At 47.1% G+C, this 20,369-nt stretch overlaps 1 protein-coding gene across 1 annotated transcript in view; it reads right to left on the bottom strand.

Annotated features, from left to right (window-relative positions):
• The window catches only part of LOC124606480, a 358,898-nt gene that overhangs the window by 269,092 nt on the left and 69,437 nt on the right, over window positions 1–20,369 (bottom strand). The window contains exon 2 of the mRNA XM_047138463.1: window positions 4,959–5,142. Within this exon, the coding sequence (XP_046994419.1) occupies window positions 4,959–5,115 (157 nt within the window). The 5' untranslated portion in view covers window positions 5,116–5,142. The remainder of the gene's footprint in view (window positions 1–4,958; window positions 5,143–20,369) is intronic.

Here is a 20,369-nt window from a genome sequence, read left to right as displayed (position 1 = left end):
CCAGTTGTTATTGCGGGTTTAATAGTTTGAACCGGATTCTATTAATGAAAGTACAAGAATTCCTTCAAGGGCAGTATGTGGATATGATAATTATCCTGATTTAATCACAAATTTAAGTGTCGCTATTTGCTGTAAGTCGCCTTGTTTTTTGCGGCGGGGTGGGGGTGGGTGTCTCGATATACCGTTAGCCTGCACGCTAGTTACTAGCATTTGATTTCGTTTTATTAGGACTTCCGCTGTTTGTCTTGGTAGCGGGTGCGGGGTCCCGTGTTGCGTCCTGCTTGTGCTCTACCCCCTTTGCCCGCGCGTGCCGGCTGGCCGTGTATCTAGTTCACTTGCGGCTTCATGTATAATTGCCCTTACACACATAAGAGAATACATTGTATTGCTTGGCTGATGTTCATTAATAGGCTGATTAATTCTACAGATGATGTGCTGTGATGAATTATGTGTTTCTAGTTACTTAAGGCAGATGTCAGTCTGTTGTAAATACCCACTAGTTCTGGGATTTTTTGTGCCTATTCGTGACCGTTGCTGCTGCAGTTTGGCAGTACATGCCGAGCCTGTAGTGGAAACAGCTGAGTGGACTGGCGTCCGCTTCTGGGCGTAGTTCGTTGAATCCCACGAGGTTGCTTGGTCACATGAAATGTTACATTTTATACCTTACATTGCAGGTTCCCTGCCATTTAAGTAACGTGGTTGTGTGCCATGGTATCTGATTTGTTGTTGCCTGTACTCTGAATTACTTTTGGTAATACCAGTCGCTGCAGTAACGAAAGACTACATTTCCTCGTTAAATTTTAGTAAATTGATCTTCAGGTTGATCATAGTTTTTGAGTAAATAATTTTTAACTCATTTCACTAAATGTATAACAAGCCATAAGTGCCGTGGTTTATGAATGTTTAAATTTTGAAGTAACTTGCTCTCACCTAAATGGTAATTTTAAAAATGTGTTGGTGCTTTTATTTGTTATTTGTCTTGTTTAAATGTGGCAAATATATGTTCAGTACAACTGTCGATGGTGATTGCCTGATGTATCACTTGGTCCAGTCCTACCACCCCACAGCATTTTGTGCTGAGCTTGTGACGTTGTGTAAAGGTTGAATTCCATGCTGTGCTGACTCATCAGATATTACACTGGTACGTCTGGATTTCGTAGATGTGTCCTTATCTGTATTGGATGGAGAGTGGCCTAATCCAAGGAAAAAAAATCTTGGGAACCCCACCCACACACTCAGCTACCTGTGTAGCAGCATCTGATGTGCAGAGCACACTTCCCCATTTAGGGCACCCTACAGTTCTCAACCCTGGGGCTCAAATCCAGGAAGTCGCAGCCTAGCTTGTCACAGAACTTTTAAAGTCTCTGGTTCAGTCCTTCCACTCGACTGAGAACCAAAGACCCATGGTCAGCTCTGGGGACGATGCTGCAAATTGTGAGGTTCGTTGCAACACCATTCCCAAGGCTAGCCTTTTGAACCTTCCGTCAGTCTCTGGAATGGCCCAAGTATGGCGTCAGAGCCCAAACAGGCATCATTTGTTCTAACGTACGCCACAACCTGTAGTTGCACCCTGCTCTCACAATGGCTGCTAGAATAGCCTTAACATGCTGGATTAAGCCCCCAGGCTTACACACTGAGTGCACCTGCTTTCCTGACCCTTGTTGCCTTTTCCCTAACGGCACCATCTTTCACCATACGTTTGAACTGCTGACGACTAGAAAACCCCTACCCTTTTGCGTTTGCACGCCTCTTGACATTGGACAAAAAAGGTTTCCCCAAATCAGGTGAAGTAGGTCCCATGGGCTATGTTTCAGTGTCAGTAGTGGGATCGATGTAACACAATGAATCCTCCCTGGTCCCCATCCAACCTGTACAGGACGCCTAAATCTACCATCGGCATGCTAAAGCAGCGAAGTAGACAAGTAACGATAGATGCTGTACTTCTGCAGAGGAGACAGGATCCACAGGACAGGATAGTACTTGAGGGATTTCTGATACTGGTATCACAGGTACTCGACTCTCAGGAGCTCTTCCAAAATGCCAATTTTCAGCACCTGCCAGTATTTTGACAGTAACCAGGGCGTTTCTCAGCTGCTTATGAACGTCAACGAACTCATTCCGCGTTCGGAAACATCATTCACAAATGATGATGCTGATATGTGGATTGTGGGGTGTTCAACTGCGTGGTTATCAGCTCCTGTACCAATTCCCAATCTTTTCACTGTCCCGTCTCACCACAATTCCCGAATGATGATGAAAGGATAACACAAACACCCAGTCCCCAGCCGGAGAAAATCCCCGACCCGGCCGGAAATCGAACCTGGGCCCCCGTGATCCAGAGGCAGCAACGCCAGCCGCTGGACCATGAGCCGCAGACGAAGCATTCACAGTGGGCTGCGTTTTGGCTGGTGCAGTCTATTACTCGACATTGATCAAATAATTTTAAATCAAGCGCACTCATGATCTTTTAATTTGTTGAGCTAAAAAGCTGCTAATTCCCTACAAGAATTGAAGGAAATATACAAAACGATATTTCTGTCAATGTAACACAGAAACCGGCGGTAAAAATTTATTACCAGATTCGTAAAACTTTTTGAGCTTAATTATGTATGTTAGCAAACTTGAAAACAGAGTTAATTTATGATAAATGTAGAACACAAACGCCGATTTACTACAGATTGCTCGAAGATTATGCGCAGCACAATGTAGCCTTTTTTTAACATTATTAAAAACTTACGTTTATTTGCTTTAATATACAATGAAATTCAGGGGTCATGCATTCTTTGGTAGTAAATGTGAGCAACAAATGTTGATGTACTACTAAATACGTTACGTATCCAAAACATTCGTATCTGTAACTTACGAGAATATAGTTCTGTAGGGGTCCGAAAATTCCAAAATATAACGTATTTCTCAGGTAATTATACAATAAAATTAGAGAACGTTTATTTTAAACGAGGCTAGCCTATTGCTTTCAAAAATTTTAAAAGCACACAAGTAAGTTTAAGCCTACAATTGACGATAACAGTAAGAGTTTTATGTTGTCCTTGGAATTCCAGGATAAATCTCTACAGTAGTTCCTCCCACAAGCCTGCATTTTTATTTACTTATTAAAAATCGACTATGACTTACATTTTTGCTTTTGATGAGTGCAGTGTATGATCAAATGGCAACTAAATATTTTTTACGCGATACTATCTGTACACAGAAACGCTCTGCTTCAATAAAAAAGAAAAAAAATATGTATGGGAACTGGTTGTACGTACTGATCTCCTTCTCTCCCCTGTTTCTGTGCATCACCCCGTACTTCTTCATCTGTCCATTTCCTCCTCCTTCCCCTCTCTCTGGCCATCATCTACTCCCTCCTCTATCTTCTTCTCACCCTTCTCTCTCTCTCTCTCTCTCTCTCTCTCTCTCTCTCTCTCTCTCTCATGCTCACTCTCACGCTCACTCTCATTCTCTGCTTATACTCCTGCCTCCTCTCTCTGTCCATGAACTCCTCCCCCTTTCTTTGTGTACCTTTTCTTTCTCCCTTCTGTCTCCTCCTGCACCCTTCCTCTCAACCTCTCTCTGTCCCTTTGAACCTCCCCATCTCTCTCTCTCTCTGTCCAACTGCCTCTCACAACTCCCTCTCCATATTCTCCTGCCTCCTCTCTCTCTCACCCTCAGTCCATCAGCCCCTCCTCCTTTATCTGTCCATCTTCTCCTTCCAGCCTCTCTCTCCATCCCCTCCTGCCCCCTCTCTCTGCCCCTCTCACAGCCCATCAACTCCTCTTCCTTCTCTGCCCATCTTCTCCCTCCCCCTGTCTCTCCATCTCCTCCTGACACCTCTCTCTGTCCATCTTCTCTTTCTCGTTATCTATGTCCGTTTCCTCCCATCCCTCTGCCCATCTTCTCTTCCTCCTTCTGTCTGTACTTGAGCCTTGTTTATTGTTATTGCAAATTCGGATTCTGATTATAAACCAAAAAGCCATAAATACGACTTTCTTGTTTGCTAACAACATTTCACTATTGTTTATTTTGTAGATATACTTATATTTTCTATAGTGTTTAATGAGCACCACCATGGTTATCCCACACCCCCTTACTGCAAATTTATAAGCCTGTCTGGTGATTTCACTTTTACAGTGGCTCTTCTCGCGCTTGTATTGTATTCTATGTTAATGGGGGCCTAGAAACGACGGGGGGGCTCCGACCCCACCACAGCCGCAGTGGTCCACAACCCCAAGACGTCTACCGCAGTCCACTTCACCCCTCCGCCGCCTCACACCGAACCACTCTTTCAGGGTTATTGTGCGGTCCGACCCCTGGTGGACCCCTCCCCCTCCACCCACCCCCACCCATCCAGGTAAAGTGTCACACCAGACGAGTGTAACCCCTATGTTTGCGTGGTAGAGTAATTGTGGTGTACGCGTGCGTGGACAACTTGTTTGTGCAGCAATCGCCGACATAGTGTAGCTGAAGCGGAATAAGGGGAACCAGCCCGCATTTGCCGAAGCAGATGGAAAACAGCCTAAAAATCATCCACAGACTGGCCGACTCACGCCTCGACACAAGTCCGACGGGCGGATTCGTGCCGGGGACCAGGCGCTCCTTCCCAATCCGGAAATCCGTGCGTTAGACCGAACAGCTAACCGGACGGGCCATCTCGCGCTTACATGAACCTGTGATCTTGCAATATTAGTCATATATTTTACCTAGACAAATGTTTTCCCGAAATTTCATCACTCTACACTAATTATTTTTTGTTTCGATTTTTTCCGCCAGTGTATTTACGTTATTGGGTGGTGGGCTCTAACAGTTGCCAAAGGAACTTTAGACAGATCGCCGCCTCTCTTCAGCCTACCAGTCGAACCCTGCTGACGGACTGCTCACCTCTCGCGGTGAGGACCATACCTGGCGACCGGCATCTGCTGCTACGAGCTCCCCACCTGCTGGGGCTGGAGCTGAACACTCACCGTGCGCTGGGTCCTGGCGGCGCATGTCCTCCAGCAGGCACCCGGCGGCCCGCAGCTGTGGCCTGGAGAAGCGCAGCTGGACTCCAGGCAGGCGCAGGTCGCCGCTGCTGGAGACGCCACCAACGCCACCCTCGCCTCGGCTGGCGCCGGTGCCCATGGCACAACGTGGCGGCGACCAAACAAACTGCAGGCGCGGGAGAAGCGGAATCGTTAGTAGCCACCCACAAGGCTCAATCCTGGAGCCAATGCTTTTGCTCGGACATGTAATTTGCCTTCTGCTTAACTAACCATTATCAATCGCTTCAGAAGCAGTACATAAGATGCAGTAAATACACTCCTGGAAATTGAAATAAGAACACCGTGAATTCATTGTCCCAGGAAGGGGAAACTTTATTGACACATTCCTAGGGTCAGATACATCACATGATCACACTGACAGAACCACAGGCACATAGACACAGGCAACAGAGCATGCACAATGTCGGCACTAGTACAGTGTATATCCACCTTTCGCAGCAATGCAGGCTGCTATTCTCCCATAGAGACGATCGTAGAGATGCTGGATGTAGTCCTGTGGAACGGCTTCCCATGCCATTTCCACCTGGCGCCTCAGTTGGACCAGCGTTCGTGCTGGACGTGCAGACCGCGTTAGACGACGCTTCATCCAGTACCAAACATGCTCAATGGGGGACAGATCCGGAGATCTTGCTGGCCAGGGTAGTTGACTTACACCTTCTAGAGCACGTTGGTGGCACGGGATACATGCAGACGTGCATTGTCCTGTTGGAACAGCAAGTTCCCTTGTCGTTCTAGGAATGGTAGAACGATGGGTTCGATGACGGTTTGGATGTACCGTGCACTATTCAGTGTCCCCTCGACGATCACCAGTGGTGTACGGCCAGTGTAGGAGATCGCTCCCCACACCATGATGCCGGGTGTTGGCCCTGTGTGCCTCGGTCGTATGCAGTCCTGATTGTGGCGCTCACCTGCACGGCGCCAAACACGCATACGATCATCATTGGCACCAAGGCAGAAGCGACTCTCATCGCTGAAGACGACACGTCTCCATTCGTCCCTCCATTCACGCCTGTCGCGACACCACTGGAGGCGGGCTGCACGATGTTGGGGCGTGAGCGGAAGACAGCCTAACGGTTTGCGGGACCGTAGCCCAGCTTCATGGAGACGGTTGCGAATGGTCCTCGCCGATACCCCAGGAGCAACAGTGTCCCTAATTTGCTGGGAAGTGGCGGTGTTGTCCCCTACGGCACTGCGTAGGATCCTACGGTCTTGGCGTGCATCCGTGCATCGCTGCGGTCCGGTCCCAGGTCGACGGGCACGTGCACCTTCCGCCGACCACTGGCGACAACATCGATGTACTGTGGAGACCTCACGCCCCACGTGTTGAGCAATTCGGCGGTACGTCCACCCGGCCTCCCGCATGCCCACTATACGCCCTCGCTCAAAGTCCGTCAACTGCACACACGGTTCACGTCCACGCTGTCGCGGCATGCTACCAGTGTTAAAGACTGCGATGGAGCTCCGTATGCCACGGCAAACTGGCTGACACTGACGGCGGCGGTGCACAAATGCTGCGCAGCTAGCGCCATTCGACGGCCAACACCGCGGTTCCTGGTGTGTCCGCTGTGCCGTGCGTGTGATCATTGCTTGTACAGCCCTCTCGCAGTGTCCGGAGCAAGTATGGTGGGTCTGACACACCGGTGTCAATGTGTTCTTTTTTCCATTTCCAGGAGTGTATTTCTTAATAGACTGAAAACTAATAAATGATCACATGTACAGTCACTAAGGAGTTTTAGCATACAAAGAGGCCTTGGCCACTCTATTGCGTTATGCCAATATAAACTCCTGTCACGAACACTGTACAAGACACTGGGAGAAGAAGTACTCGTTGAATAAATCGCAGGAATGCGGCCAGGTAAAAACTTGAAAACTGCCAATGATTTGGCACGTAGCCTCAACCGCCTCCCCCCTCCCCCAGTCATACAAGTGACGAATTGCAATGTAACGTGCTGACACACTGCCGACAAAATTTCCGAGGTTGTTCAGGGATAACCCGCCGCTGTGACCGAGCGGTTCTAAGCACTTCATTCCGGAACCGCGCTGCTGCTACGGTCGCAGGTTCGATCCCTGCCTCGGGCATGGATGTGTGTTGTTCTTAGGTTAGTTAGGTTTAAGTAGTTAAGTCCCATAGTGCTTAGAGCCATTTTAACCATTTGTTCAGGGATATTTTCTCAGTATTTTGGTATGAGGGGCCCGTGGTATCCAGTGGTTCATTGAAGAGTAATTGTAAATCTGCAGCGAGCCACCGGTGGCCATGGATTTCTTGTAGCAAAATACTCTATCCCTGAAAAACCTCCGATAGTTTATAGGTGGAGTTCTGGTTCACCCTGCATAAAGTGCCTTGGTCGTATTACACAGGCGCGAACTGTATAAAAGGCAATGCAGGAAACAAACTGGACCTAATACACACTGACAACAGATAAAAAAAGGGCAAACGAAGAAACGATACTATACTAATTTCACCCGTGCTCTGTTTCACGAGAGCAGAAAATAGAATCTCACGAAGTCTTCAAGCAGCACGCTCTGCCCTCATTGTAATGCCACCCGCTAATTTATTTCGATGCATTGCAGTTGTAACTCATAAATACGATATTACAAATAACTGAAATTTCAGAAAAATTGGATTATTTATTCAAGACAAAGAGCAACACAAATTGGGCAAGTCAATAATGCGTTGATCCACCTCTGGCGCTTGTGAGGTACTGGCACTGACTGACAGGTTTATTGGATGTCCTCCTGACGGATATCGTGCCGAATTCTGCCCAACAGGCGCGTTAGAGGTGCAAAATAACGAGATGGTTGGAGGGCCCTGTCCATCGTTCTCCAATGTGAAGACGTGTCTGGAGACGCCGCAATACGGCCTGACAACCAGGAGTGATGGCCTTGTGTGCCATTTTCTTTCCTTCGGTTGTCAACCGCGACATCCTTACAGCACAGCCGAACATCGACGATACTCCATGCCCCGTTTTGTTGCCCTTCGTGGCGAGCCATCCTAGGCTTACATTTCAGCAAGATAATGCCCGCCCGCGCATGTCGAGAATTTCTACTGGTCATGTTCGTGCTTTCCAAACCCTACCTTGGCCAGCAAGGTCGTCGGATCGCTCCGCAATTGAGAACGTTCGGAGAATTATAGGCAGGGGCTTCTAACCAGCTCGATATTCTGACGATCTAACGCGCCAGTTGGACATGGTTTGGCCCAATATTTCTTAAGAGGACATCCAAAAGCTGTCAATCAGTGCCAAGTAGAATAACTGTTGCATAAGGACCAGAGGTGATCCAATGTGTTATTGACTTGCTCAATCTGTGATGCTTTTTCTCTTGAATAAATCATCCAACTTTTCTGAAATTTTAATCATTTCTATCCGTGTGCGTGTACATCACATTTACCGATTTCCGTCCCATTCCGATAATACTTTCGTGGTGTGACTTTTTTGCTTTTTTTGAAATGTACGAGGGTGTGCTGAAAAGTAATGCCTCTGTATTCTTTATGTGAAAGCTCTTAAAGCTTTTTTAAATAAAGCAAGCTCTATCGATATTTTATATCTTCATTCCTCACCTCTACAGATTTATTCCTCACCCTGCCGACGAAAACATTTCTCCCAACGAGAGAACAGTTTGTTGATACCGTCACTGTAGAATATTTGTCTTTTTCGACGGAGCCACAACCTCACCTCTGCTTGTACCGCTCCATCACTGCCATGGAGGATGGTTGTTGGCAGAGTACCCAAGGCGCTGGATTGTTGCGGATGTCACAGCCTTCGTGTGTGGTCCGGCATTGTCATGCTGAAGGAGAGGGTGTTCCACGGGTGGACCAACTCTTCGAATTCGAAACTCGATTTCTCACGCAACGACATAATTACCTTACACACCACCATGTTACACGCTACAATTCGGAAACCTTTACGAGTTTCCACATAAGACATTCGGAGTAATTACTTTTCAGCAGGAAGGAATCCGTCGGAAAAACATTTTGTATTGTAGTGTGATTGTGAGAGGTAGACGAATTCGTAAGTATTTTAGGAAGAGGTCGCCCAGTAAGAACCTTGCAGTCACGACATTTCTCAGACGCTTATGAACGCTGTTAGTTAACTATTTTGCTACTAGAATGTGCTACTATCAAGTTTGCAAACCATAGTCCGTGGCTAGTAGAAGAAGGACCTCGTAATATTTCAGTCTTATAAAAATGTGACTAATTTAGAAGAATATTAAGAGTTTTTTTACAAGGGCGGTGGGACGCATTTTCTTTATACTTTACTATGCAGTCGTAATATGTAAATTGTGTAATAGTGATTTGTCAATGACACAGTCGGTAATACGTTATACATGACTAATAAAAAAATCTCCCGTTGAAGGAACTTTTTAGCATGGAAGCTAAACGTTTCAGGCTTGGTTGAAAACTTTTTACTGTGCGCACAGTTTCTGGGCGGTAAAACAGCATTAAGTCACACACTGTACAGGAGACACCATAAATACTAGATAATGATCATATCTTTTAGTCATTTGAATATAAGTCCAGAGAAATCCAGAACTGGTGAAAACTGTCATACTGACCATCGAGAATTCAAAGCGGAGAGACAACTATTTTACCTGAAGTATAGACCTTGCCAGAGTGATCCATTATTTACATTTTTAAATGAATCTAACTGTTTGTGATTCAGTTAATGGATGCTTCAAGTAAACATGTTTACATAACTCCCTGAGTTGTTCCCGCTCTGAAAATTGTTTAAGTTCATGGAATAAATGCGCATTGTGTTTAGTGAAGTAACTATGGAATGCCATGCTCTGATTTTTCTTCCTGGTCCTTCTATCGTTAATTATTAATCATTTTCAACAGTAGATTACGGTGTGTCACCTGGACCTGTGAAAGGTAAAATGTATTGAATACTTGCTGCTGAATAACGGCTTATTTGTGAGGCTGCAAGGTGCTACAGTAAATGTGCAGTCCCCTGTCAAACTTCAGACGCAAACTTAGAAAATATTCATAAATCTACTACTTTCTTCCTCCATTCTCTGTCCATATTCTCCTCCCTCCTCTCTGTGCATCACCTCCCGCCTCTCTCGCTCCCCCTCTCTCTGCCCATCACATCCTCCACCATCTTCTCCTTCCACCTCCATCCATCTCCGGCCCCCTCCGTCTCCCCAACTACCCCTTTCCGTTTCCTACCTCCATTTCTTCTCAACCCTCTGTTCATCTCCCGTTCCCCATCTCTCTCTCTCACCCTGAGCCTTCTTCACTATTATTGCATACTGACATTCGTGGGCAGTATTCTAATCATAAGCCAATAAGCCACAAATACAACTTTCCTGTTTGCTAACAATGTTTCACTATGAATCACCTAAAACTTGCACCGCAGATATTGCGGAAATCGTTAGTGCTATTGATGTGGGTTTTTCGCAGAATGCATTGGTAGTCAGGAGGTCGTATTATTAGTCAATAAACGTATTCTAATAATAGCACTTCGAAAGTGTATTTTTGTGAAAAATACACTTTTTTACAAGTAACAATACCTATTGACTTTAACAAAGTAAAAATAGTGTAAATTAAAATGTCAGTGGTGTTTGTTGCAGCATTAGAGTGCGAATGGTTTCCGTGACGCCGTTGTTTCAAAAGTTGCCACACCGACACATGTACAATACTTGAGATATCACACACTACAGAACAACACAAGTGCATATATCAGTTACGTGGATGCGACCATCAGTGGTTCCATTCAAAATAACCACTGGTAGCGGCAATACACGCTTTCAGTCTGGTATGGAACGACTGCTGCGCACGTGCTAGCAAATTTCAGGGGGAATGCCCGAGCAGGCTGCAGTATTACGTCGCTGCATAAACATCGGGTGCAGTTAGTGTGCCCTTGTAGACAGTCTTTCAGCTTTCCCCACAGAAAAAAGTCTACAGGCGTCAAATCCGGGGAACGGGCGGGTCAAGGCACAGGTCCCCTGCGTCCATTCAAACGATTTGGAAACAATTCGTGAAGACATCCTGTAATACTTCGTGCAGTATGGGTTGGAAAAAATGGTTCAAATGGCTCTGAGAACTATGGGACTTAACTTCTGAGGTCAAACTTCTGAGGTCATCAGTCCCCTAGAACTTTGAATTACTTAAACCTAACTAACCTAAAGACACCACACACATCCATGCCCGAGGCAGGATTCGAACTTGCGACCGTAGCGGTCGCGCGGTTCCAGACTGTAGCGCCTAGAACCGCTCGGCCACTCCGGCCGGCTGTGGGTTGGACAGCCATCGTGTTGGTACCACAGGCTCCTCCTAGTCTTGATGGTCTATTAGGAAGTTGCGATACTAGTGCGCATTCAGTGTTAAAAAAACTCCTCCCGCGCAGGCCATAAAGGCCAAAGGGTACCTACTGGCCGCCGTGGCATCCTCAGCCCACAGGCGTCACTGGATGCGGATATGGAGGGGAATGTGGGCAGCACATCCCGGCCGTATGTCAGTTTCCGAGACCGGAGCCACTACTTCTCAATCAAGTAGCTCCTCATTTGCCTCACAAGGGCTGAGTGCACCCCGCTTGCCAACAGCGCTCGGCAGAACGGATGGTCACCCATCCAAGTGCTAGCCCAGTCCAACAGCGCTTAATGTCGGTGATCTGACGGGGATCGCTGTTACCACTGCGACAAGGCAGTTGGCGCATTCAGTGTTCCGTCTACGAAAAACGAACCTATGAGCTGATGGTTCATTATCCCGCACCACACGTTTACACAGCACAGACGCTGATGTTCAATGGGGGTTTTCAACAGACCAGTAGTGCATATTTCTGCGGTTTACCTGGCTATGATGTAAATGTGGCTTCATTACTAAACAAGATACACGAAATTTCTGGAGTATCCTGACTTAATACCCATGTACAGAAGTTAACACGATTCTCATAATCGTTCCCATGCAGCTCTTGGAGAAAGATGTGATAGGTATGGAACCTATGTTGATGGAGAACTGGTAGGACACTTGTCTGACTCATGCCACTTCGTCGTGCAACTGCGCGGGAGATAAGAACATTAATTTCCCCTCTTTTGTCGTCACACTTTCACGTAACTGGTTGAAGAGGTTGATAAATAATTGTCGAGATGATTTACGTCTATTGGGATATCTTGCCTCACACACCGCACAAAAACGAACTGCATTCTTCTTACGCTCTCCGTACACCATGAGCACTTTTTCTACATTGGTACATCCCGTCTTCCACTCACGAGGTACTGCTTGGACAGTCACGCACTAATTGATTACCAAGTCGCAGTGCACTCAAGGAACACACAAGCACTCGGTAAGCGAACATAACAACCTACCTAGAAACTACACAGGTTGAATGGCACAAACATGTGTTGGCGTGGAAACTTTGAACTGCACGATGTCTCACAAACGATTCGCACTAGACTCTGCTACAAACACCACTGAAATTTAAATTTATCCTACTTTTGGTCTGTCTGTAGGCTATATCAATATCCATTGTTCCGTTTAGAAAAGTATACGTATTCACAAAAAATGACCTTGTAAGTATTATTGCGATCTACTTATTGGCTAGCAATACGAGCCCATTAACTGCCATTCGGTGAAAAGCGCACGCCAATAACACTTTCCGTTTCCGCAATATTTGCGGTGCAAGTTTTCGGTGATATTGAGGTATGCGGCGTCTCCTTGGAGCACACAGTCACGCCTGCTGACGGTGAAGGTACCCTTTCTCGAAGCCGTTGTGTAATTGTGGCGAAAAGGGTTTGCGATGGAATCCGACATTGTGGAGAACGATCTTGATACAGGCGACAGCAGCTCTTCCACTACCGTGAGTTTCGCCATTCAGAAGGATCGGGTCGGTGTACTCAGCCATGTTGCTTTAACACTCTCGGACACGTGAATGAGGCTCGAACCAGGTCATGGAGTAGGACAGGTGTCAAATGACATCAGCCGATCCAACATAAGCACTTCGACCATGGCTACTATGTAGCACACCTAACAGGCAAACATGTTTTCAAACGGCTGTAGCAGAGAAACGGTACGTTCCCAGACGTGGGTTCCAACTCAAAATATTGTCTACTCAGTCGACTCTACAAGTGCTAGATGTTTGTAAGGGAAATTTTAGATTACACTGTATAAGAAAGATTTGTAGTCTATATCTGTCCAAATGTTCATTAGAGTATTATGTAAAAATTTAAAGTAAACCGGTTATGAACTTTTCGAGATTTTGCCCTTTACATATTACATATTTACTTATATATAAAATAAATTAAAATCGGTATGTAAAAAGCTCTGACATATTCGAATGTAACGCTCTGTCATAATTTTGAAGCAATAGTCGAAGAACTTTCAGGTATATATACATAAAGTGAATACACCGATCAGCCAGGACATTATGGCCATCTACCTAATAGCCGGTGTGCCCACGTTTGACACGGATATCAGCGGCGACGCGTCGCAGCGTGGAAGCAGTGAGGCGTTGGTAGGTCTCTGGAGGGAATTGGCACCACATCTGCATACACAAGTCACCTAATTCGCGTAAATTCCGTGGAGGAGAGCGACTAGCTCTCACGCCACGTTCAATCACATCCCAGACGTGTTCGACCGGGTTCATATCTCGCAAGTTGTGGGGACCAGCACATCAACTGGGACTCGCCATTGTATTCCTCAAACCACTCCGTCACACTCCTGGCCTTGTGACATGATGCATTACCTTGTTGAAAAATGCCACTGCTATAGGGCTCAAATGGTTCAAATGGCTCTGAGCACTATGGGACTCAACTGCTGAGGGCATTAGTCCCCTAGAACTTAGAACTAGTTAAACCTAACTAACCTAAGGACATCACAAACATCCATGCCCGAGGCAGGATTCGAACCTGCGACCGTAGCGGTCTTACGGTTCCAGACTGCAGCGCCTTTAACCGCACGGCCACTTCGGCTGGCCACTGCCATAGGGAAACACGATTGTTATGAAGGGGAGTATGTGGTGTGAAAGCAGTGTGCGATATGCCTTGGCCGTCATGGTGCCTTGCACAAGATCCGCTGTACCCACGGATGCTCACACGAGTGTTCCCCAGAGCATAATGGAGCCGCCGCACGCTTGTTTCCGTGCCGCAGCAGAGGTGTCAAGGAGCTGTTCCCCTAGAAGACGATGGATTCGCCCCCACCCCCCGTCCAATCAGCATGGTGAAGAAGGAATCAGGGACTCATCAGACCATGCAACTCTGCCACTGTGCCAGCGTCCAGTGCCAATGGTCATTTACCCATTTTAGTCATAGTTGACGATGTTATGGTGTTAAGACTGGCATATGCATGGGTCGTCGGCTGTGAAACCCCATCGCTAGGAGTGTTTGGTGCACTGTGTGCTCAGGCACACTTGTACCCTGCCAAGCGTTAAAGTCTGATGTAAGTTCCGCCACATTCGTCACCCATCCTGTTTTGCTAGTCTGGCCAACCTACAGTGTAAGACATGTGTAATGAGGTGTGGCCTCCCAACGCCACGACGTCTGCATGTGGTCTCACCTCGGTTTTGCCACTTGTTGAAGACACTCACCGCAGCACTCCTCGAACATCCAACGAGTCGTGCAGTTTCTGAAATGATTGTGCCAAGCCTCCGGTCCGTCACAATCTGTCCTTGTTCAAACTGAAATAGACTGTGCACCTTCCCCATTCTACACTGACAGGACGCTCACTGATACTACGTGAACCGCGTGACTACCTGACTAGCAGTTGTTCCTCGCCAGGTGACGCTGTTATCGCTTGGACGCGTTTATGTCGATAATAGAGTAGGTTGGTGGTCATAATGTTCTGGATGATCAGTGTATGTTGTTAGCAAAACTCTCATGTTGAAAATCGCTCGTAGTGTGAGCTTTCGCACCCAAGCACACAACACGGGGAACCACAAGTATGCACGCATTTGTGCAGCCAGTCAGTCTGCAGAGCCCTGTGATAGGGCCACAGCACGACACGGCAGCCGCTTCACTGGCTCGCGGGCCATACAGCGCCGCGGGGGCAGCCGCCCACAGCGCAGGGTGGCGCACGCCACCACATGCCGCGACCCGTCGCGCTGTATGCTGCTGCTAGAAGAAAACACTTGCTGACGCTACCACTGTCCGGTCTACATCAGTCCTCTCCTGCACCATTTCCCTCGCCCATCCTGACGAATGGAAGCCTGGCATACGCCAGGTCGCTGCGTCCCTGTTTTCAGAACATAGGGCCTATTCGTTAAACACAGCTTGGTTATCTTAAGGTGGAGATAAAAAAAATTAAACTGAGTCATTTCCAAACCTGTATCTTAGGGGGAGTCTATGTTTAGGCAATATATGATTGAATCACCTGAAATAAGATATGGAGTGTAATAATAATAATTTCGTGTGGGTCAGTCGCCTGGTGAAAGTCTTCCAGTTGGACCCCACTTTGGCGACATCAGTGTCCATAACCTATCCCAGTTATCCAACCAGGTAAAGGAGACCTACAGCTTAACATGGAATCATAACTGCATGTTGTTTCTGGATAATCTCGACATCACTGATAGATGAAAAATCCATTGTCTGACAGTGATTCAACCCCGTAACTTTACAGTTTCCAGGCTCGCCCTTTACTGTTACACTAAGGGGCTCGACAGAACTGAAAATTTGGGGTGATTACGTGCGTCCAGGCATGAACAAGAACTTTAGATTACTTGTACGGAACGTAACTATTCCTGTGAGATATTCCATGAAACGAAGCAGATGCTAAGCATGTTGTTGTTGGAGGCTTCAGTCCAAAGACTGGTTTGATGCAGCTCTCTATGCTACTCATCCTGTGCAAGCCTCTTCATCTCCGAGTAGCTACTGCAACGTACATCCGTATGAATCTGCTCAGTATATTCATCTCTTGGTTTCCCTCTATGATTTTTACCTCCCGCGCCGGCTGCGGTGGCCGAGCGGTTCTAGGCGCTTCAGTCAGGAACCGCGCGACTGCTACGGTCGCAGGTTCGAATCCTGCCTCGGGCATGGATGCGTGTGATGTCCTTGGGTTAGTTAGGTTTAAGTAGTTCTAAGTTCTAGGGGACTGATGACTTCAGATGTTAAGTCCCATAGTGCTCAGAGCCATTTTGTTTTTACCCCCCACACTTCCCTCCAACTACTAAATTGGTGATCCCTCGATGCCTCATAACGTGTCCTACCGAACGATCCCTTCGTCTAGTCAAGTTGTGCCACAAATTCCTCTTCTCCCCAATTCCATTCAGTATCTCCTCATTAGCTGAAGCACAAGCTAAGTGTAATGGTATCCAATCTGCTACAAGGATCGAAGATCCTTTCTGCTCTGAAAACCGCTGTTTATTGCTTCAGTGGCGTCAATGCTTAGTGTGCAACAGAAGCACTAGGAGAAAATAAATTTTGTAGGTAGTATAACGAGCGATCAAAAAGTTTCCGTTCGAAGAGTGTACAGTCCAGAGTCGGTATGCCAGTCGCGCACAATCGCCGAGAGCATTGAGGCATGATTTAATGAATCATCTGAAATAAGATCTGAATACAATAATAATGATAATTTCGTGTGGCTCAGTCGCCTGGGGAAAGTCTTCCAGTTGGACCCCACTTTGGCGACATCAGTGTCCCGACGCATCAGACTGAAGATACCCGTTTGGTAAAACACCATTTCCTACTGCGTGAAGAAGTCCGCAACTGCCTGCTGCACATCCTTGTTCACAGTAATCCTCCATATTTCGAAGACTTTTTAAGGGACCGCAGGCATGATAGCCACATAGGGAGAGGTCAGTACTATAGGGCGTGTGCTTGATAACCTCCCACTTGAATCCGCATAACTTTTGCGTTACAGCATTTGCGGCATGGGGAGGTGTGTTATCATGAAGTAGCAGCACCCTCTGTAGCAGTTTTCCTGAACGGTTGTTTTGGCAAACATGTTGCCCGATACGCTTTCTTGATTCTCCGATGGATGTCTACCAGAGAATGCCGATGGGCAGCCGAGAAAAGAATAACAGCACGCTGGTTCTGTTTGGATGCACTTGATAATAACATATCCATAGGTCACCTTTCCGCATTTACCATACGAACATCGAAAAGAAACAAAAGCCACCCTGATCCCTTGCCTGTATGTCAGTGCTTACATACCTGCATCAGAGTCGTGTGCTACTTTGCTTCTAAGCTGCAGTAACGCCCTCAAACGGAAACGTTTTGGTCGCTCCTTATACCGGTGCTCATTCCTCATCCTAAGCTACAAGTAACTATCAGTCAATAAAAATCTTCTGAGTTTAAGGCCGCATTGTCAACTATGAAATTCCGACGTTTCGGCGACTATTGCTAGACGCCTTCTTCAGGGTGTACTTGGCTCTAAGCAGTATGGGACTTAACATCTGAGGTCATCAATCCCCTCAGAGTATACTGCTAACTGCTGAATGTAGTTTGGTTACTTATATGAGATGGGGGAGTGCTGTCATTGGATATGAGGGTGAGGAAGAAGGATATAAGGTGTTCTTTTATTGGTCTCTGCACTGCGTGTTCTCATTGGCGGAAGACGTTTTCCGTTGGGGTTTCCTTTATTATTTGCCGTTGGTGGAAATCGGCGAATAGGTAACTGAGTGGCGACTGCAGCTTAGCGCTGTTTACTGACTGCCTAGTATCGACTAGGGCGCGCCAGCACTCTGTGTGCCCTCTGCCGCTGTGGCCTGCCGCGCGCCTGTTGCTCTGCGAGAGCTGTCCTTACGCAAAGCTGTCACCGCTGGCAGCCAAGACGCTGCGAAATGGTACCCGTCATCTCTACTCATGTTGTCGAGTCGCTTGGCTATTTCTGTAGCCTCTTATCTTCCCCCTCAAACTAAATGGCTGTTTCACCAGTACGCGCGCCTCTCGAAATCCGATCTTCATCCTGTGCTGTTCCTGGTGTTCTGCCACCCCTGATTTGTTGTATTGTTTGAGACGGATGTCTCTCTCGTGTTCAGATAACCTTCTGCTTATTGGACGCCCAGTCTTACCTACTTACACCAGTCTACATTCGCACCCTATTTCATAAACTCCGGCGCCATGAAACTTGTCAATTGTATCTTTCGTCGAGCCCTGAACGTCTTTTATTTTGTTGTTGCTGTACAACCTGAGGAAGGCGTCTTGCAATAGTCGCCGAAACGTCGGAATTTTATAGTTGACAATGCGACCTCAAGCCCAGAAGAATTTTATAGAAGTGACAATGTCCGCGAAAGCTTACGTTTACACATACAAGTAACTATATTTTCTTGTTCCTTTGAGTCAGCTATTATGGACGATAAATGTCACACTCCACCAGTTCAGCGTGATGTAACAGAATCCAGTACGTTATACGGCGATTGTTCAACAAAATCTAAAGTAACATCGGGCATGCTTCAGGGAACCATAAAATCGCATATAACGTTCTCAGTATAAATAAAGGATTTATCAGATAGGAATAGCAGCACTACTAGTTAATTCACTGAACTTGGTGTTGACTGCATGAACGTATAGTTGTTGGGTCGTAGTAAGGAAATATGGAAAGACTTGGCCAAAGGTGGACGTGGAGTAAAGCGGCATCACCATTTAAATGCTTCTAAGTGCAAAAAAAAGCCTATGAGAAACAGGGATAACTGAATAGTATCCGTTTAAATATTAGTAGTGACTTCTAAAACAGATCACATTGTATAAGGACACTGTAAGTTAAACAAAGATGCACAACGAAGGAATTATCCAAATAGGAAGGAAACCGTTAGGTGTGATTTACGTGTACAGACGAACAAATGATTATAATTTCAGAAAAATTGAATGATTATTGCGAGAGAAAGGGCTTCACAAGTCAGTAACGCGTTGGTCCCCCTCTGGTCCTCATGCAAGCAGTTGTTCGACTTGGCACTGATTGGCAGAGTTGTTGGATGTCCTCTTAAGAAATAACGTGTCAAATTCTGTCAAACTGGCGCATTTGATAGTCAGAATCCCAAGCTGGTAAGAAGGCCCCACTCCTAATGATCCTAAAGTTCCCAATTTGTGGAGGGGGGGGGGGGGGGAGGAGAGGGAGAATCGGCGACCTTGCTGGCTCAGGTAGTTTTAGGCAAGCGAGAGGGCATTATCTCGATGAAATGTAAGCCAAGGATGGCTCAACACGAAGGGAACAAAACGGGACGTAGATTGTCGTCGACGTACCGCTGTGCTGAAAGAGTGCCGCGCACGACAACCAAACTGGTGCTGTTATGAAAGGAAATGACACCCCAGAGAGTCACTACTGGTTGTCGAACAGTATGGCGACCGACGGTTAGGCTGGCACCTCACCGCCCTCCGGGCGAGTCTCCAGACACGACTTCGGCCTGGAGTCTCTTTGACTGGAGCAGAATTGTCTTCAGCGATGAGTCCCGCTTAGAACTGAGCCCCAATGACCAGCGAAGACGCCCGAGACAGCTATTACTAGAAGTGCATCTTTTCTTTGGCGTAGTATCAGACGTTTTTCGTGGAAACTGCTAACAGCTATGCATCTGTTACATATGAAAATCTGGGGCCGAAGGAACTCGAGCCCCTGTTTCTTGCTTACCGAGAACGGCCCCAGCAACCACCAGGACTGTCTGGACGCACCTCCAGGCCTGACCTCCACTGTCGCCGATATTTCCTGACGTGAATTCCGAACATTGCGATCCCAAGGTGTGGGGCAACAGAGTCGAGGGAGAACTGACCGTACCGCTACGAGTGTACAGGGTGTTAAAGAAAAGTGTAATAAGCATCAAAACAAGGAAAAAGTCCAGTAAACATGGGTCCGGATGCGCACACTTTATGAGAGCTGTACACTTGTCCACAGTGTCTGAAGGCATTTGGTTGAGAATATGTCCGCCTCTGCCGGCCGCGGTGGCCGAGCGATTCTAGGCGCTTGAGTCCGGAACCGCGCGACTGCAACGGCTGCAGGTTCGAATCCTGCCTCGGGCACGGATGTGTGTGATATCCTTAGGTTAGCTAGGATTAAGTAGTTCTAAGTTCTAGGGGACTGATGATCTCCGATGTTAAGTCCCATAGTGCTAAGAGCCATATGGACCATTTGTCCGCCTCTGGAGAGGCAAGACAAACATTGGCGAAACAAATACTGTATGGCCGCAGTCGTTGCCTGGGTGATCCGCCAACGGGGGTTCACTACTGCACACGTCTCTCTGTACCGCCGTACTCTAGTGTACACATCGATCTCAGCACTGGCTAGTTTACAGGCAGTTGTGTTGAAACTTCCTGGCAGATTGTGTGCCAGACCGAGACTCGAACTCGGGACCTTTGCCTTTCGCGGGCAAGTGCTCTAAAGGTGTGAGGACGGGGCGTGAGTCGTGCCTGGGTAGCTCAGTTGGTAGAGCATTTGCCCGCGAAAGGCAAAGGTACCGAGTTCGAGTCTCGGTCTGGTAC

The sequence above is a fragment of the Schistocerca americana genome, chromosome 3, assembly GCF_021461395.2.
Source record: "Schistocerca americana isolate TAMUIC-IGC-003095 chromosome 3, iqSchAmer2.1, whole genome shotgun sequence".
Lineage (NCBI taxonomy): Eukaryota > Metazoa > Arthropoda > Insecta > Orthoptera > Acrididae > Schistocerca > Schistocerca americana.
This window is presented reverse-complemented; position numbering and strand designations above follow the sequence as displayed.